This window comes from Falco biarmicus, chromosome 2 (assembly GCF_023638135.1).
Source record: "Falco biarmicus isolate bFalBia1 chromosome 2, bFalBia1.pri, whole genome shotgun sequence".
Taxonomy (NCBI): domain Eukaryota; kingdom Metazoa; phylum Chordata; class Aves; order Falconiformes; family Falconidae; genus Falco; species Falco biarmicus.
The window spans coordinates 80216895-80235807 of record NC_079289.1 but is presented as its reverse complement, the minus strand read 5'-3'; the positions used below and the strand labels follow the sequence as shown (position 1 = coordinate 80235807).

General features: G+C 41.4%; 1 protein-coding gene across 8 annotated transcripts; it reads left to right on the top strand.

Annotated features, from left to right (window-relative positions):
* The first annotated feature begins 3630 nt into the window (after nt 1–3630).
* Nucleotides 3631–18663, top strand: U2AF1 (U2 small nuclear RNA auxiliary factor 1). 8 transcript variants are annotated; one of them, XM_056329382.1, is made up of 11 exons: nt 3642–3790; nt 4616–5149; nt 6230–6317; nt 6553–6609; nt 8545–8575; nt 9167–9233; nt 13479–13528; nt 14124–14222; nt 15406–15539; nt 15858–15950; nt 18411–18663. In XM_056329382.1, exons 3-11 carry the CDS (start codon nt 6271–6273, stop codon nt 18544–18546), a joined length of 714 nt encoding a protein of 237 aa, XP_056185357.1. In that variant the 5' UTR covers nt 3642–3790; nt 4616–5149; nt 6230–6270; the 3' UTR covers nt 18547–18663. The 8 variants fall into 8 exon arrangements, with proteins under 8 accessions (XP_056185358.1, XP_056185359.1, XP_056185357.1 ...); XM_056329385.1 differs by lacking the exons at nt 6553–6609; nt 8545–8575; nt 9167–9233 and adding an exon at nt 10036–10102 and having other exon boundaries at nt 3646–3790; XM_056329383.1 differs by lacking the exons at nt 4616–5149; nt 6553–6609; nt 8545–8575; nt 9167–9233 and adding an exon at nt 10036–10102 and having other exon boundaries at nt 3631–3790.
* Nucleotides 18664–18913: the final 250 nt, after the last annotated feature.

The following is an 18913-nucleotide window of genomic DNA, read 5'->3' as shown; positions in this document are numbered from 1 at the left end:
TTTTTTCTCTCACCTCTTTATCACCAAACCAAATCTGGGTGGCACCATTTTCTCCTCACCATGTGTTAGCTGGTATCCAGTGATGACACTGGGCTTAAGAGGCAGACCAAAATAGAAGAGGGTTTGTGGCAGTACTTGACCCAATAGATCTAAGCAAGTTGGGGTGGAGGAGTAACCTGTAGTGGCAGAGCGTGTGTAAAGCCCAGGAGTGCATCCAGGCTGTGTTTCTCACTCTTGAGTCCTGCAAGTGTCCTCAACTAGATTTGGGAAAAATAAAATATGCAGTAATAATTAGTTACATGGAACTCTGTCTTTGATTCCTGCTTTTCTCTGGAGACCTTTCCTTCATGTTTCCTTTACTTTGCTGGTTCCCGTCTTCCCTCCCGCTTTTCTAACTGTGTTGTCAAGATTAATTTCAATGGGTCTTCTTCCCTCTCTTCTCACAGTCCCTAGTTTCTGTCCCAGGTCCCTTCTTTCTTCTGAGCTTGGCCCTGTATGTAAGGAAGCTGAGAAGGAGCCTTTTATCCTCACCGTGACATGTCCACAGGATGCTGTCTCCAGGGTCTGTAGGCTCTGTCCACCCTGCTGCCCTTCCCTTAGGCAGATGCACTGCAGCATCTCTTTCTTCCAACAATGGTTTGGTTACATTGACACAAGGGGAAGATATCCCACTTCTCAGATAATCAGTCACAATCTGCTAACCCCTCTTTGACGCTGGATTAATTACAAGCTCATTGACGCCTCATGAACTCACACACACAAAGATGTTTTGTTTCATTTCTCCATTCATTCCTAGATACCTGGAAGGAAAAATGTGTGAAAAGAGTGGCTGCTATTACTATGCAAAGCACAGAGATCCCTCCCCCTGACACACTGCAGGTACCGTGCAGGCTCAGCACCCTCCTGCTCTGGTGTGCTGAGGTGACAGTCTTGTCGGCACATGCACAGCCAGGCAGAGGATTATAAAGTTCTGGTGGGGATGGACTCCACTGTCCTCAGTGTAAGCCCCCCCCTCCCCCCCAGTACAGAAAACTGCATAGAAAATGAAAAGCAAAATATGAGTGGGTTTATTTTTCAGTAGTTCTATGACCTGTAAGGTGTAGACCTGGTCCTAGGACTACTGTCTCACAAAACTGAGAAAAGATATTGTTAGTCAAGCACTTTTTACCCAGCCAACCATTACCAGCACCGTAATGATTACAGAAGCCACAAAGCAGAGCTACATGCAATTTTCTCTTTCAGCTTGTACTCCTAGCGAGTTTAGGCATCTACTTCCACTGGAGGCAACATAATATTTCTGCTTGGCACGTACAAAGGTGTATTTCCAACATGGAGGCAACTGTTTTGGTTTTCTGATAATTTTCTAATAGCATCTCCAGGTCAACCTATTGTCTGTGAACCATGAATCCCAAGACCAGCAGACTTCAGCGCAGCTGTTCATTCCCTTGATGACTTGGGCTAGGTCAAGACTCACAGCAAGTTCCCACCAGGTGACTGAGCTGATCCAGCAGCATGCTGCTATTGAAAGGGGCTGTCCCATTCCTTCATCAGCCTTGCTCCAAGCTACAGCAGTCCTGATCTTCCCTCATGCTAGCTCTGGGACTCATCGAACTGCTCAGTGAGCCAGTTGAGTTCACGAGATGAGCAGCAAATCACTTTTATTCGCAGGGTTTGGCTTCTGCTGGTTTACTGAGTTTAAACCACAGTGGTAAGTCTAAGTGGGAGGCAGACAATCAGTGAGCAACTGGGGCAAAGAAAGTGCATCCTCTAACACAACACATACGATGCAAGGCAAAGCTAAGCAGCAGCACCTGTTCTGTGGTAACAAGACCTTATGACTTTGCCAGGAATTTTTGCTTCTAACACCTGGATCACAGTTGTGAATTTGAAGTGAAGTCAGGGAGTGCAGGAAGAAGGAGTGAAGTTAATCTGTCTGTATGTGGCAGAAGTTCTAGCGGAAAGTTTTTGTCATCTCAGTAAGGAGCAGTGGAGAGCAGAATACATATGGAAAGAACATGGCAGGACATACAGCCGTGCCAAGAGGACTGTCCTTGTCCTGTGACAGGTCACAGCACCTTTTAATCAGCTCAGACCAACCGAGGAATCCCAGGGTATCATAGAAAGCAGCTAGACTCCCTTCATTGGGTATAACTATTGTCAAAAGTAGTGAAACGTTACTAAAATTATCATTCCATTCTTAAAACACATGCATTTTAAAAATCTCTTGGAATCTGACAGAAAAATAAACATTCAGCTTACTTCCTCAGAACTGGACTTGCTGTTAAGTTTCAGCTGTATTGTGTTAGGGCACAACACAGCAAGTACTTGTGCTTGCAAACAGTCCTATAGACTACAGCTGGGGCTGTGAACATTATGTGAAATAAAGCATGTCTGTAAATGTTTCAGGGAATTCCAAAACATCTAAGAGACAAATGTTACTTGTAGTACACCAAGTGTTCATCTTGTTTTCTGCATCAACAAAATGAGTAAGTTAGCTTTCCTGCCATTGTTTTCAGACTGGAATACCTTTTTTTGTTGCAAATGTTGATCTGGCTATGTAGCAGCATAGTCTTCTCCATGCATTACTATTCCATTTCAAAAATTTTAGTTTACTTTGTTCAAATTTACAGGTTTTGGCCCATAATTCCCAAAACAATGAGAAACAATTCAGTCCTACCCTCCACTCTGCTTTTAATTAAAATGTACGTTTTTCTTTGCAGCTTATCCAGCTTTTATTTAAACTCATTCAAAACCTGCACCATCCTGCCTTTGAGGAATTAGTTTTATTCCAGCACTTGAAAACATGGTAACAGAGGTCTAATTCAGGTTTCTTGTCAGCATCCTTTATACTGATGACTAATTGCAGGAAGACTCTAGCTTCTAAGCAGGATCCTTATCTCCTCTAGTGTCATACAAACTTCTCTTAACGCAGTGCCCCGGCAAGCCCTTCCTCCCCATGTTCGATCATTATTTTTTTTCTCAGACTGCCACCTCTTCAGTTGTCACAGCCTTTGGCCACGTGCTTCAGTAACAGTCAGAGGCTTCTCAATTCCCTCAAGCCACTGCTTAAGCCGCCTTTCTTCCGCTCTGAGCTAACTCTGGCGGCGCTCAGACTGGCTCAGAAGTTGGGGTACAACACCTCGATGGCCACACCACACTGCAGAACGGGATGGGTGTGGGTGAACAGGCCACCTGGGCACACACGGAGGCACAGCACGCTTCAGCAACCCCCCCAGCTGAGCCGCTGGCAGCACAACGTGCGTTACGCCTGACGCGACGCTCCTGACGAGCCACACGCCAGCCGCTGCCGAGGCCTGCGGCCCCCCGGGCCGCCCCCGTCCCGCCGCAGGCCGCTCAGCCGCCGGCGGGCGCCCGCGGAGGGCGAGGGGCACCGCTCCGCCCCCGACCCCGGCCGAGGCAGCGCTCGCGCCCGGGGGCCGGGCCCGGGGCTCGTGCCGCGTTCGAGCCCGCCCCGCCGCCACTGCGGCGGGCCCTGCGCATGCGCAGCAGTCGCGGCACCGCGTGGCGCGAGCGGGCCCCGCGCGCCCGGCCCGCCCTGCCGGAGGGGGCGAGGGGCAGAGGCCCACGCCGCTCCCCCAATGAGGGGCCGGCGGCGCCGCGCGCAGGCGCACAGGGCCGTGCCCCCCACCCCCGCCCGCTGGGCTCGGTAGAAGTGTTTCCGGCGCGGCGGCTGTGACGTCCGCGATCGGCGCCGGGCTGTCCGGCGGGCGGGCGGGCGGTGGGAGATGGCGGAGTATCTGGCCTCCATCTTCGGAACAGAGAAAGACAAGTGAGTGGCCCATCCCCCCTTCCCGTGCCGCTCCCGCGACCTCGGCGCCCTGGGGGGGGAGCTCGAGGGAGGCCGGAGGCCGGTAGCGGGTTCCGCGGGGCGCGGGGGCGCGGGGACGCGCGGCGCCCGCCCGGGTGGCCTGTCCCGGCCGTGGCGGTCAGCCCTTCCTCCCTCCCCCGCGGGGGGACCCGGCCCGTTTCTTCCACTCACGCCTTAGGGGCCTGCGGCACCCCCGGGGCCGGAGCGCGCGCCCGGGAGATCCCCTCCCCCGCCGCGCGCTGGAACGTGGCGGCGCGCGGCCGCGGAGGGAAGAGGAAGCGAGGCGGGCGCGCTCCCTCACCCCCACCCCCACCCCCGCCTCCCCCAGGCCCGCGGCTGCGGCCCTGTTCCCCTCCCCCCCCTTCGCTGGAGCGCGCGTGCGCGCGCCGCCAGGGACAGGGAGGGGGCGCGCGCGCCTCTCGCCGCGTGGGGCCTGCGCGTGCCCGCGCCGCCGGCCCCGCCCATGCGCTTCCCCTCCCCCCGCCCCCCCCCCCCCACCCCCCCCCGCCCCGGGCCGGGACTGCGCTCCTCGGGGACTCCCCCCGCCCCGCGGGTGTGCCGGCGCCTCGTGGCGCGTGGCCGTCCCCGTCCGCCCTCCCCCCGGCGGCAGCGCCGTTCTGGCGGCGGCCGGGAGCGGCCGGGCCGCCGGGTGCCGAGCTTCCCGCCGCCGCCTGCCATGGAGGGCCTCTGCTTCCCCTTTTGTTCGCGTCCCTGCGCCTCGCAGCAGCCCCGGCGCTTCCGCTCTGCTGCAAGGACAGCGACTGGTTATTTCTCCCCCCTCCCCAGGGTGCGGAGGATTTGCCCGACTGCTGCATCCTGATCCTCAGGCTTCTGCCTGCAGCCTTCCACGCGTCGGGAACGCCTCTAGTTTGGTTGTTGGAAGCGTACTTACAAAGCCCTCCTAACGAAAATTTGGTCACCGTCGGCCTGACCAAACCAGCGTGTTTTTCCACTCGTAAAAATGAAAGGGGGCATCGATGTGCTGCTGGACTAAATTACTCTTGTCATCCCCTGGCCGTGAGGCTTCTGTTTTCCTTCTACTTTGTAGCGCTACATGCCAGTTCCAATTCGCTCATCTGTCAGAAAAACAATATCGGCAGCCTCTCTTGAGCTCTGTTACTGTAGCGTCCTTCCTGATGTGATGCATTGCAATTTAATAGTACTAGTATATGCCAATAGAGCAGGCGTGAAATTTTTGTACTGGCCTTATTTTCTATTGAAAAAGCAAGCAGAACTCTCCAGAAAGTGTGAAGTTGGAGGCGCTATTGGAAATTTTAGTTAGGTATTTTTTTTGTTTCAGGGCAAAGTTCAAAAAATACAGTAAGTATATTGTAATGCTAAGTATATATTTCCAAAAACATGATGAAGAGTAAGCGTGTTACAGTTTTACATTAGAATGTGGGGTTTTTTGCTAGTGATCGGATGTGCTTTAGTACTTTAATATTTCTCCCTTCTATGAGTTGACGTTGGTTACAAAGGATTATGGAAAGAATTGTTGTTAACTATGAGCATGGGAATAATAATCTTTCTTCCAGGAGAATTCTTACATTTCACTTACCCATATATAGCCCATAATAGTTTTGTTGCCCGTCAGAATTTTGCATTGTTTTCCCAGTAAAGGTAACTAAACTCCTTATGGTTTTATTTCATCGTTCCATGTGAATTACACTTCTGTGTGAGAATCTTACTGGCATTTTTAAACCAGCACAGTTTCAAAGGTGACACGAGATGATGATTTAAGAAAAGCTTGTGGTTTAAAGAAAAAAATAAATGCTTCTTTTTAAATTATTAATTACATTCATGGAAATGGCTTAAATCAATGAATTTGATTTGCTTATGTGTATTCTCTCTGTAACGTGGTTTTTATCTTACCTGAATTTTTTAAAGTACTGTGTTGGCAGCAGTCTGAGTTATCCTTACAGTATAACTTTAAACAGGTGGTTAATAAACATTACGTAGGTGCAATTGTGTCAGCTTTAAAGCCAGGTTATGTTGCCGAAACTAGGTAGTTGCATGAACTAAGACACAACCATATAGCTCATGGTGTAGCTTTTCAGACTGTTTCTCACACTATTTCCCGTGACCCAGTGAAACTCATATAAAGGCTAGAATGAATGGAGAACCAGAAGGGTAAAACGGTAGTGATCGCTTCTGTCCGTGGTGGTGTCATGAATGCACTTTGGGTGTGAGTAGTGGGTGAAAGTGATTAGGTTACTTACTGTAAATTAGGGGTAAAGAGGAATGAATATAAACAGGTTTGTTGTAATACTGTTTTGATTTTTTTCCCCTATGTTACTTTTCCACATCAAGATAAAGGCATTTAGGGTATATGTTTTATAGGAATTGCATATTAATGTTTTCTCTGCCAATATGTAACTGCTTGGGTTTTTTTACTTGCAGAGTCAACTGTTCATTTTATTTCAAAATTGGAGCTTGTCGTCATGGAGACAGATGTTCTCGGTTGCACAACAAACCAACATTTAGCCAGGTTTGTTTTCCTTTTGTTTTCTCTTTCTTGTAGAAGTATATTTTAGCTTCTTTAAAATTCTCAGATACAAGTGAATAATTACAATAGATTCTCAGATACAAGTGAATAATTACCGAGCTCCAGATTAACTAGTTCACTTTTGGCCCCAGTTTATATGGGTTTTTTCTTTTTGGGGGTATTCCATTTACTTCTCCCAGCATTTCTAATTATCTCCTGTCACCCTTAATGGCTGCAGGAAGCGATGCTGTTGTAAGCTTGCCTGTAGTAGAGACCAACCAGTGCTAACTTTCAGGTGAGTGTGCCTTCTCAGTGGTGTTTAGGCACTTAAACGATCCCAGGTTTTTTTTAATCACAGACAATGGCAGCATGTTCCACCTGTCTCAAAGGTGTGAACTTAAGTCTTTCATGCATATAATAGAAGAAAACTAATTAATAAATACAAGTGACTCCTCTGTCATTACATTTGCTCTCTGACCCAGGCTCTTAAGTTTCAAGAGTAACTTGCGTACTTCCTTTGAATGTGAAAGACTTTCTTGAAAACAACTTGCCTGGTTGCTGAGGGTGTATATATATGTCAGATGACTTGACAGATATTTAATCTTTGGCTATGTGAATATTGTTAGAGACATGATGTGTGTATGTCTGCCAGAAAGAGAGGAGAGAAAAAAAGAAAAGATCCAGTGGGTGATAGGTTTATTATTATTATGACCTTTATAGGTTTTAGAAATTAAAGTCCTGGAAAATTGTACGCTTTGCCTCTTTCTATCACTGCTGATTGTCAAGGTATACAGGTAAACAGATCTCTTCGGGAGTACTGTATAGGATAAGTACTGCCCATGAAAGTTCTTGCATTATCAGCACTTTTACTCACAAAGGTAAAGTTCACGTAGCGGTGGAGTCCTCTGCAGGTTCATTTTAGCTGACTTGGAGCAGAATTGATGAGTATGGTGGGCTGGTGTTGGTTTGGGGAGAATTAGGGAGGGAAGTACTAGCCACGTGACTGGAGTTCAGTGATGGTTCTTGTGAAGTTAAACTTTGCAAGTGTGTGAGTGGGCAGGGGGAGCTCTAGGGAGGACTGTCTAGGTTACTGAGCAATAGGAACCACTCCTGGTACTTCATCTATAAAAAGTTTTCTGCCTCTGGGAATATAATAATTTTTAATGTAAATATTGTATCTCAAAAATAATATCATTCATTTTCAAAACTACTGCCGTGTTACTGACCTACATGGAGAGCATGCTGAAATGTACTTGGTTACCTAGAGACCTGAATTTAGGTCGTTGGCTACTAGAAAATATTTCTAAATCGAACAACTTCACAGTAGCTGTCTTTAAAAAAAATAAAAAAAAAAAAAAAAGAAAAAAACCACCAAAACAATAAACCTCTACTTTTTTGTTTGCTTTGTTTTACAAAAAAAACTTGGTGTGCAGCAATGGCTTCCCCTGTCAGTGCAGCCTGTAGCTTTGCATTAGAAACCGTGATTAGCAAAGCCTGCTGAAGCAGGTCAGCAGGGCATATCAGATTCATCTGGTTGTGTCTGGGGCTGCTGTAGCATTGCACCTGGTAGACGTGCTGCATTGTAACTTCTCTGACATGCCTGGCAGATGTGTAGGGTTTGCTACAGAAAACTATTTGTATGCAGATTGATAATCAGCTGTGATAGAAAATAGAGCAGATATCATCCTAATGGGAAGTAACTAGCACAATATTTTTATCTTGTGTGCTATTGCTGGTACAGCTACTTTATGGAAGAGCTGTGTTAGGAAAGGTCGTGCAATCCAGGGTGATCAAATTACCGCAAATCAGCAGAAACACTGTAACTATATGCATGTTTCTGGCTCTCTCCAATTGTAGGCTAAAACATAGTTATTTTAAACCTGGGCCATGGAAGCACAAAGCCTTGGTTGGTATGACCATATCCATTATAAAACAAGTGTGTGATTTTTAAATGTGATGTTACAGTTTTTTTTTTTTTACACGTTAAGTGGGCAGCATATGTAGGTATGACATTGCTGATCCTGTGACTTCTTTAAACTCTGAATTCTTACTGTGACTAATAATAATGTGTAAGCTAAAATTATTTGGGGATTGCGATTCATACTAACTAACATTGAGCTTGTATTTTAAGTAATCAGATTTCAATTTTTGAGCTGCTTACAGTGATATGGACGTTTGGAATTTTTTTGTAATATTAGTTTACTAACTTAAACATGGTTTGTTTTTTCAGACAACTTGATTTTAAGAAGAACGGTACAAATGTAAGGTTTCAAGTCTGCCTGGGCTAATTCTTCAAGTAAAAAGCAGAAGGGCTAAAAGGATATTGTCCTTATTTGAAGGATCGGAAACATGTGAACCTATGATGCTATTATATTATTTAAACAGAAATTCCACCAAGAAATTCCTGATGCACAAAATGAGACATAGCTCTTGCCTAAACCTTACTGTCTGGTGTAACATTTTAGACTCTGTGACATTATGTATTATATGCTGTGCACAACTTTTTTTCCCCCCCACCCCACCTCCCTAGACTTAAATAATGAATCTGGTCTTGAACGCTAGGCATCTCCATAATATCGTGTAGTTTGATGTTTTAGGTTACCGTGCCTGACAACTCCCATTTTGAGGATAGCTGTTGAGACAAATGCAGCTCTTTCTTGGTGGTTAATTAAAACTGTTTTCATAATATGATGGTCTGGATGCAATTTTGGAAGATACTCTGCAAATACAAAAGAAAGTCTTAAAAATAAGATATTACTTTTAGCTGTTTGCAAACAAGTTGTCTCTTTGCAATTGTCTATTATATGCACAGCAGCCAGTAGAATTCCCCTTTTTATTTTTTTTCCCCGCAGACCATCTTGATTCAAAACATCTATCGTAACCCCCAAAACAGTGCACAGACGGCTGACGGCTCACACTGTAAGTCCCACAGTTGGAGAAATTTTTTTAAAGAATGGTGTTAAAGAGCCCACTCCTAATTATGAGAAAATAATGTTGGCTTCTGAGCTGCTGACATAAAGCTGTTGCAAACAGGACAAGTGACGGAACTCTTCTTGCGCATAGATCAAGAACTTGTCAAATGTGTGCAATTCAGAATGCAAATTGACTGCATAAATTGGACTGATGCAGGTTCTCTTTGGCACTGCAAAGTGGAACTTGATTGCTCAGTAACACTGCATTCTTAAAGGGTTAAACTGCAGACATTTCTCAAATTCTTGATTTAACAAAAAAATAACAATAAGAATAGGTATATATGTGATACACGGTAAGTTTCCCAAAACTGGGTTTTCTTTCATCTTAACTTTTTTAGGAAAATGGAGATTTCATGTCATGCTGTAATTATTGTATTACTTCCTTTCCTGGGATTTTGCTACTAAAAAAACATTTGGTAAAACCAAATTCAAACAAATTATTATGCTTGTAATTTGAATACTGTGTTTGGATGCCATCTGTTAACACATCTGCCTGAAATCATGTGAAACCCCTCTATAGTAATATTGGTGAGTAAAATAAATAAAAATACAATAATGCAGTATCATGAGATCTCTATTACTTTACAGTGTTAGGTTGATTCAGAAAGGTCACCAGCTAAGTTCTCCTTCTTGGGAGAGAATAACCACCTCTCTTTCAGCACAGACTCGGCTAAAGCGACCCTAAAGGAAACCGGTTTCTTGTTAAAATTATTTTCCATAATATAAAGTTGTTGCGTTTTGTATTTCAGACCATTGCCCTCTTGAACATTTACCGTAACCCTCAAAACTCTTCCCAGTCTGCTGACGGTTTGCGCTGTAAGTTCATACAAGTTCCTTCACTGGTTCCCTGGGCTTGATTGTCAGAGCTCAGTGTCGACTTAAGCTGGTCTACCATTTTAGTTTAACAGATCAAACTGACCACGTTTCATTAAATGTGTCCAAAACAAACACACACACAAAAAAAACCCAACCCCAAACAAAAAGAAATCCCTTTTTTTGTCCCACTCACCTTCCTCCCTACTCCCAAAACTATGAGGGGAATCTGAATACCATCTATCAAATCAAAAAGAGTTGAAATTGTACTTCCCCTGTAAAGCAGTCTTGGTTGCACTGCTGTCTTCCCTCTGCCTTTCTCCCTGCCAGTTGCCTGCATCCTAGGAATGCTTTTCTGTATGTTTTGTGCTATCAGTTAGGGTCCGCTGTCTAAAAGAGCAGGATAATGACACATTGACTTCATCCAGAACAAATCTCCTGCTCTGTAAATTTTAAGAGAACTTGAATTGGAAACTTTTCATTTTGCATGCAGAAATTTGTCCTAGGTTAATGCAGCTTCCATTTAGAGTGTACATTGGAAGAATACACTGACAAACTTTTCCGTTCTGGCAGCTGTCCTTTTTTGGACAGATGCATGCCTAAAATTCTTTCCATGCTTTGAAAATTCAAATTCCAAAACCAAGTTGCATACTTACATAGGAAAACACATTTTTAAAAGTACTTTGAGAGGGGGAAGGCATTTGGGTATGGTCATGAACTAATTTAATGACTCCTCATGAGGTAGGAATGGGCATAAGAAAACACACCTACTGTGAGACTGGCAGAAGTTAAATGACCAGGATTGATGATCGGCGATTACTGATATATCAATATGATTGAATCATCAATATTAGAATACAATTTAAAAAAAAAAAAAGTTCTAGAACCAAAAAGGATCGGTGTTATTTTCTCACTAATATTTCTTGTTGAAGTGGATATTGACTGTGTGGTAATAAAGCTTTGTCTGGCTGTTCCTTTTTTTTGACTGTTGGATTATAGACTAGTTCAGATTAGTTACCAGCATTTGATTAGACATGCTTTGTGAAATCAGCCACTAACTTAAAAGTCAACATTGTCTTTTTTGCTTCTAAAAGTAATAATGGCCCAATTAAGTAACTTGAGAGTTTTGTCACACAATCAAGCTAGATACATAATGAGCTGTGTAAGTTTGTCTGGATGCTTAAATGGATCTATTGGTTTGTAGGCTTTCTTGTTGCAGATGCTTGGTAGTTAACACTGTTTCAGTAAACCAAAAAAATTTGCTGTTGGGTATTTCTGCTCTGTCCCTAAATTCTCAATGCGCTGGTAACTAATTTGCACAGAGTTACAGCAGTTTGGTCTGTGGAGCTGTTTAGATTGTACAGCTGCAAGAGTGGAACAGATTCTGTAGTGTTCTAAATGCTGGTATCCAACTCTAGTTTGCCTTGACAAGTGGGTAGCTATTTAACAGAGCCTAACTGTACCTGCTGCGGTAGAGCTGGAGCTCTGTTATCAGTAGGTTTGCTGAAACTCCTGGCTCCCTGGTTTTTTGATACTTGTCCCTACTTAAGTACTGCATGTATTTTAAATGGGTAACTTGGGTAGCTATTTAATGCTTTTGTTGTTGTTGCTTAACTGTCTTCCTTTCTATTGCCGTCGTAGAGGATTAACCTTAGTTTTGAACAGCACTAGTTTTATTGAGTATTTTAATTAGTAAATGGGCTTCTCAAGGTTCAGATACCAGTAGCCCTGAATATGAATGCTTGTAAAGTGTATGCATATGTATGTTTCCCACTTTAGAAGGACAATCAAGTAGTCATTAACTGTTACTTGTGATCTGATTTGACAATGGAATCTCCTTATAAGTTTTTAGCACTTGTCCATCTGGTAAAAAGTAGTTATTCCAGTGTGGCTCACTGAGCCCCTGTCTAATCTTTTTTTAAAAAAAAAAATATCCTTAGGTAGTAAGCTGTTATCAGTGGTGTTGGCAGAACTGTGGGAATACAGTTAAGTATTAAACTGTCTAGAAATACCGGTTTAATGTTTGATATTCCTTAATTTGCTATATGACCATGGGGAAGAAAGTTCTTAAAAGCAAACATGTTTCAAATGCAGAAGCATTGTTAGCCTAACTATAATATAAATTATATTATATTTATAATATTATAATGTAAGTTATAATATATGTAAGCCCCTTAGCCTGCTTCAGGAGGTGAGCTGGGTGGAAGAAAAGTAATGATAGTTCCAGAAAGTGTATAGAGCCTTTGAAGAAAAACTTAAAAGTTCATCCAAATGGTAATACTAGCCAAAAATGGCTGAGCCCAAAGAGTGTCTTTTTTCATAGCAGCCTGAAGTGAATAAACTCAGCTTTGTTGGCTCAGTTTCTGGTCTTTCACATTCTGTGAACTAAAACAGTAGTGTTTGTAATTTGAAGGCTAGAATATTTTTCTAGTGTAAAATGCAGGGTTTATTTTAAAACTCTTCTGCTTGATCTTAATAAACCACTCTAACTGCTAAAGAGCTGATGCATTAGGCTTTAATGTATACAGCTTAATGTAGTTTAAAAATGCTGTAGACTGGAAGAAATAAATGAAATTCTTTTTTATATTCTCAATGCTTTGAAAAATCAACCAAACTTAACGTTGTTTTTTATAGCAGCAGGCAAGCAGCGCTCATTTGTAGAGTCCAACTTGGAGCATGAAAATGATCCAACCTGAAAATAAGGCTGGCTTGTCTTGCACTAAAAGCGTTCTGCAGGACTACATAAAAAATGAAGTGATACTCAAAATTAAGCTAGAAATTTGCTCTCTATTGCAAAGCATTATGGTACCCTTCTTTGAGGGCACTGAGAAAACTGTCATTTTAATAACTATTTCGAGAAAATTTTTAAAAAAGAATAATTCTGAGCTATGCTACGTTGTGAACTTTCAAATTTTAGTGTATATGCTGGAGAGGTGGACCTGTAAAAATTAAATTCTGCCTGTAGGAAGAGGAACACTAAATTGTAATCATGCTTTAAAATAATGAAAATGTAACAAAGCACTTGCCTTCTGTTTAGGTAAAAGTTTTAGTAGATGTAGGGTGGGACTGTACATTAAATTTAAGTGATATTTCAAAGTAATTCCTTCCCCCTTCCTTTAAATTTGTCTCATACAAGTTTGGCTCTGATTAAAACTTGCTTTGATTTGATCATGTCAATATAACGTTTTGACATATACTTTGGGGATTCAAAGCTCTTCACACATACTTATTTTTAATATTCCTATTAGTTAGCTCCATGCTATAAGGTGTCTTTTACGCTCCAGGTGGCCTCTCTAGATTATTTTTTAGTATGATCAAAATCTTTTCTTCCTTATTTGTAGGCTCTAATCGACATGACTCTTGATTATTTTTTTTACAGGTGCTGTGAGCGATGTTGAGATGCAGGAACATTATGATGAATTCTTTGAGGTATGTAAAAATGCATTAAAGTGTTCATGGATTTGTCAGCTCATATGAGTTAAGTGGATTCAGTATATAGCACAATTAGATGGATTCAGAGAAAAGCGCTTTTTTCCTCAGGTGTTCATCTAAAACTAAAAACTTTCAGTGCTAAATATTTTCTGGTATAACCTGTGGTTAGTTCAGCTTTAACTTTACTGTTTATAATAGGCTTAAATCAACAACCTAAGTGATGTAGCATTTTGATTCCATAATTATCTTCTTTTCTGTAAATTTAAAATACACTTTATTACTTGTATAGAAGCAAATTAAGTGAAACTATAGCATCAAGGCTTACTTGTAGTGTTTTCAGTGCATCTTATGTATTCTATGTATTCTATAATACTGTATGTTTCCCATAGCTTTTTATGGTATCCTGTTAGTGCTGTCCTTGCAGATGGACACAGTACAGGCCAAGCAAGTACTAATCTTAAAATCAAAACTGTAAAAGGGCTTTTGTTTTCCTTTTTTTAAGGAAAGCCTTCTTTTGTGCTTACAGCTAAATGCAGTACTTGTACTTATAACTAACGTGCTGCAAACTTTTATTTGGTTGCTTTGTGCTTAGGAGGTCTTCACAGAAATGGAAGAAAAATACGGTGAAGTTGAGGAGATGAACGTTTGTGATAACCTTGGAGATCATCTAGTTGGAAATGTATATGTAAAGGTAGGATAGACACATGTTTGTATAAACAGTAGGGATGGTGTTTGTTGATTTGTAACTTCAAAAGCTACTATGCTTGTAGATTTTTGCAAGAGTAGCTCTTCAGGATATAAACTTATATCAAACTTCATAATACAAAGTAGAAAGAGTGAGAATGTGAATGGAGTCTGAAAGAAATTTTAAGAGAATATAAGCTTTCTTGATAGTCAAAGTCTGTGTCGTTTTTTAAAAGATTAGCACTTTGGGTTTGTACAGTCTTATAAACACAGTCAGCACTCCTGGACTCTTTTGTTTACCAGGATTAATTTGGGATCTGCCTTCCCATCACAATTGCTTTTAAACACATCGTTGTGAGTAGAGGTTTATTTGCAACAGGTGTGTTTATTTTCATTAGGTGCATTTATTTTCTAACTTCACAGCTAAACAGAACATCTTGTAACCAAGTTACTTCTAGCATTAGCTGGATGGTGTAAGGTACAAACTGGAACACTTAGGTTTAGCTCTTAAGTCATTGGTATCTCTTGAATAACGAGTACAGAGTTGTCACCTGCAGAAATTTTGTTGCGTGTACACAGTGTTGTGATGTGAGAGAATATGAATATTTTTCCTCTACATTCCCTTAACTGGAAAGTATATTTTTTACACTAAAATTCTCAACTGTAATGTCATAATCAGAAATAAAAGTTGTTTTTAAAAATTTTCAAGTTGTTGGCTGTGAAAAGGAATTTCAAATTTAAGTTTTACATTCATCATAAAACAGGATCAGTTTTTTGTGAATTCTAATCTAAATGAGTGAGAGCTTCAGTTCTCCTGCAGATTTCTTTCAAATGTTTGAAAAAATCCTTAATCTGGAGCCATTAGTGTTCTAGAAAGTACTCTTAAGCATTCTTTTACAGCTGTACTAAGAAAACACAGTATCTTCTATTGACTAACTTTCTGACCTGGAAGACCAAATAGGTCTTTCTCTGAAGAGAAAATAGCAATGTTTTGATTAGCTCAGAGTCTTGATTAATGAAAAGCTGGCACTTTTTTCCTTGCTTTGATAGACTGTCCTAGGAACTCTGAAGTAGCTTCTAGCTTGATTATGAGTCTAAGCCTCAGATGCCACACAACTGATTTGATGGGAATCTTCAATCTCCTTCTGTTGCTTCTCTGTAACATGAGAAAATGTTAATTTTGCTTTTAGTTTCGCCGTGAAGAAGATGCGGAAAAGGCTGTGATTGACCTGAACAATCGCTGGTTTAATGGACAGCCCATTCATGCTGAGCTTTCACCTGTGACTGACTTCAGAGAGGCCTGTTGCCGTCAATATGAAATGGGGTAAAAAGTGGCTTCCTCTTTGCCTATGACAGTATCTTTGACATGTTTGCACAGACCGGGTGGTTGCTTAGGTGTGGCTTTTATGTGTAGCTTAGTGTGAGAAGAAAACCACTTCAGGTAATGTTAATATGGAGGGCCTGCAGTGACCCTCTCTACTTTTGCCATCTATTTAGGATTTTGATCTAGAAATGAGTCAGTACCAGTATACTGGTTTTAATGTTGGAGGTGATTAACTTTTAGATGGCTAGAGGTTCACTAGGGCTTAGGACAGAGTGTAGAGCTCAGAATTTTAACTGTGCGTCTTTAATTCTGTTGCAGAGAGTGTACACGAGGAGGTTTCTGCAACTTTATGCATTTGAAGCCCATTTCTCGAGAGTTAAGGCGTGAGTTGTATGGACGTCGTCGTAAAAAGTAAGTTTGCTTTTAAGTAAAATTGAAACAGGGAAATTGAGGATTAATTGGTGAAAATTCTGAAGGCAAATCTTTAAACCAAAGTCCTCTTGGTTTTTCTAATGCAGTTCTGACACACCAATGAAAAGGCATCAAGTAAAGCTAGGAGTTGGCCAGTTTAGAACAAAGGAATAGGTCTTTGTTTAAAAAAAAAGTTACAGTGATTCTTGCTGTGCAGCGCTGTGTATGCTGAAAGTTGATGTGGCTTTAAGAGAAGGCAGGGTTCAAGAAGAATATTCACTGAGTTACTAAGTGCATAGGACCTACCTGTGGTTCAGATCTCCAAGCTGCAAACTGTTACAGGTGGCCATTATGTGGGAGAAGTACTGCTTTACGCCTCTTCTCTATTTTATTCTCTTCTAAATGTATTTGCTTATGGCCTCTTTTAGAAGCAGGGTACTTGGCTATTGGGCATTTTGGCAGGATCAGATTGGCCACTTCCAGCATATTATGCACAATCAAGCGTATCTGTAGATTATATTCACGACCCAACCTTATTTGTTTTTAACAGTTAATAGCTGATTTTTCTAGCCTGTATTCATTCCTTAGTAACAGGCAGTCACTGTATTGAGCTCACTTTTTATTAACACTAGCCTCACAATGTGACCCTTGATAGGAATTCTTACTAGGGCAAAGGAATAGTAATTTTGCTTAATGGCAAAAAAAGATTGTGATAAATACATTTTATTATGTATTTTTTTTACATTTATTAAGGTACCTTGTAGAAGGGCGTGTATCGTTGTTACTGTGATACCTGTCTTGTGGATGGGCCACTTTGAGCTGGATTCAATCTGCTTGCTTTTAGGACCTTGCTATTCAGGCTAGGCATATAACATTTTTGAGCTTCCTTTTATATAGAGCATAATCTTGTAGGTTTCTTCCCATCACAGAAGGAGCCTGAGATTATGAACATGTTTTTCCTACAAATGTCTCTAATTGGCAGTGTCTTAGAATTTGTGAGGATGAACTGAACTTGGGAAAATACAGATTGTGTTGCTTAGGCACATGTATTTGTGCCTAAATACTTTCCTAAGATATCCCAATTAATATTAATTTAAACTTAAATGTAAGCTTTTAAGATGTCTGAATGATTTATGAAAAAGACAAAGTATGCTCTTGTATTAGCCTTTTCATCATTTTTATGAATCTGAATCTGGATATCTGACTTAGTAACGCTAATTAAAAGTTACTACCTTTTACTGCAAGAAAGATCAGACTTGTGTGTTTGGCTTTGGACTATGATTGTTTTACTCATAGTCCAATTTCAGTCTGTGGTAACACAAATAAAATAGCTGAATCCTCCATCCATTCTGTGTTTATTGGCCCTGTTTAAACTCTTCGTGCAGCTAAAGCTGTCACAGGTTAGCAGTAGGGCTTGGTATAAAAAAAAATAATATTCAGTTCTCATGTCAGTGGGGTTTTACAAGTAGATTGTATAAACTAGACTGAGCTGAAAGTATTTCTACACAGAATGAAATACATCGTAGTCTTTTGAGTAGAAAAAAGGAGGATAAACCAGAATTTTTGAGCAATAGGTTAATCTAGTAATTCTGGACAGCTCAGTGGTATGCAAGAGTTACGTATGTGTCTCTTGTTACAGTAAAATTTGTTGCCACACACACTCCAACCCCAAGACATCTTGCCGTGGAACAGTATTCTGCAAACTTAAGACTTGTGGCATTTGTTTCCGTGAGCTTTTTAGCTCTCTTGTAATTTCTACACCTATTTAAAACTGTACTGTTTACCTGTTTTATAGAATTGACTTTTCTAAAATGCTTAAAAACGTTCAAACCACTCTTTTCCTTGGCAAGTGCCGTATAAGCAGTAAATGCATAGTAGCTGTGTTAGCAGTACGTTCTCGGTGGTTTTAGCTTTCTTCCCGAATTTAAGTCATTGACCTCAGTGGCAGGGAAGATTATTTACAAATGCTGATGGCTTCTGGAAGGGGGGAGAGATAGGAAAAAAAAATAGAAAAGAAAGATAACTGAGTTGCAATTACGAATTAATGCAGTTGATTTAATAGGAGTGGACTTACAAACAGCTGTAGGATTTTGCTGTGTGTTAAGAGCTAGTCATAATTGCAAAAGCAGGTGTCCCCTTCTCTTGCTTCTTTAACAGCTGTGTAACAGTGCATTTGGTTCCTCTACATGCCTTTCCTTGAGTTTTGCACATCTGTTCTAATGGGTGACTGGCAGCGAATAGTGGAGCCTTTTAACAGCATGTGTTGACTCCCCAGTACTGAGTTTGTTCAGTTTGTAAATACATGGTTTTGCAGCCTGAGTACCAATCTGCCAATCCTTCTAATGCCACGTTGTCTTTCTTCTGCCTCATTACTTACGTGCTTAAGAGTTCCACTGTGTGGTACTACAAGTAAATTGCGGAGTGTAATGAAACAATAAAATGTTCAAACTTTCTTTGAAGGCATAGATCCAGGTCGAGGTCCCGTGAACGTCGATCTAGATCCAGAGATCGTGGTCGTGGAGGTGGTGGAGGAGGAGGAGGACGTGAACGTGATAGGAGGCGGTCAAGAGATCGTGAAAGATCTGGTCGATTCTGAGCCATGCCATTTTTACTGTATGTCTGCTAGAAAGTGTTGTAGTTTGACCAAACAAGTTCATAATGAGATTTTTTTTAAAGATGGGCTTCTGAATAAAAAATTTGTAGTGATACAGTATTCTTTGTGTAACTTGTTTCTTGTGGGGGGAGTCTTTTTAACTGTCATTCCTCTACCTTGACAAATACCTGGATTAACTATGCCTGAGGGAAAGCTGGTAAATGTATTGGAGGAGCGCCAGTTTTGGTTTTGTTTTTGGTTTTTTTCTTTTATTCGGGTATAATTTGAACTGTTGATGAAAATGTGTGTGTATATAATATAAAATATTATATACATAGTAAAAATAATATACTGCTTAAGAAACAGTTAC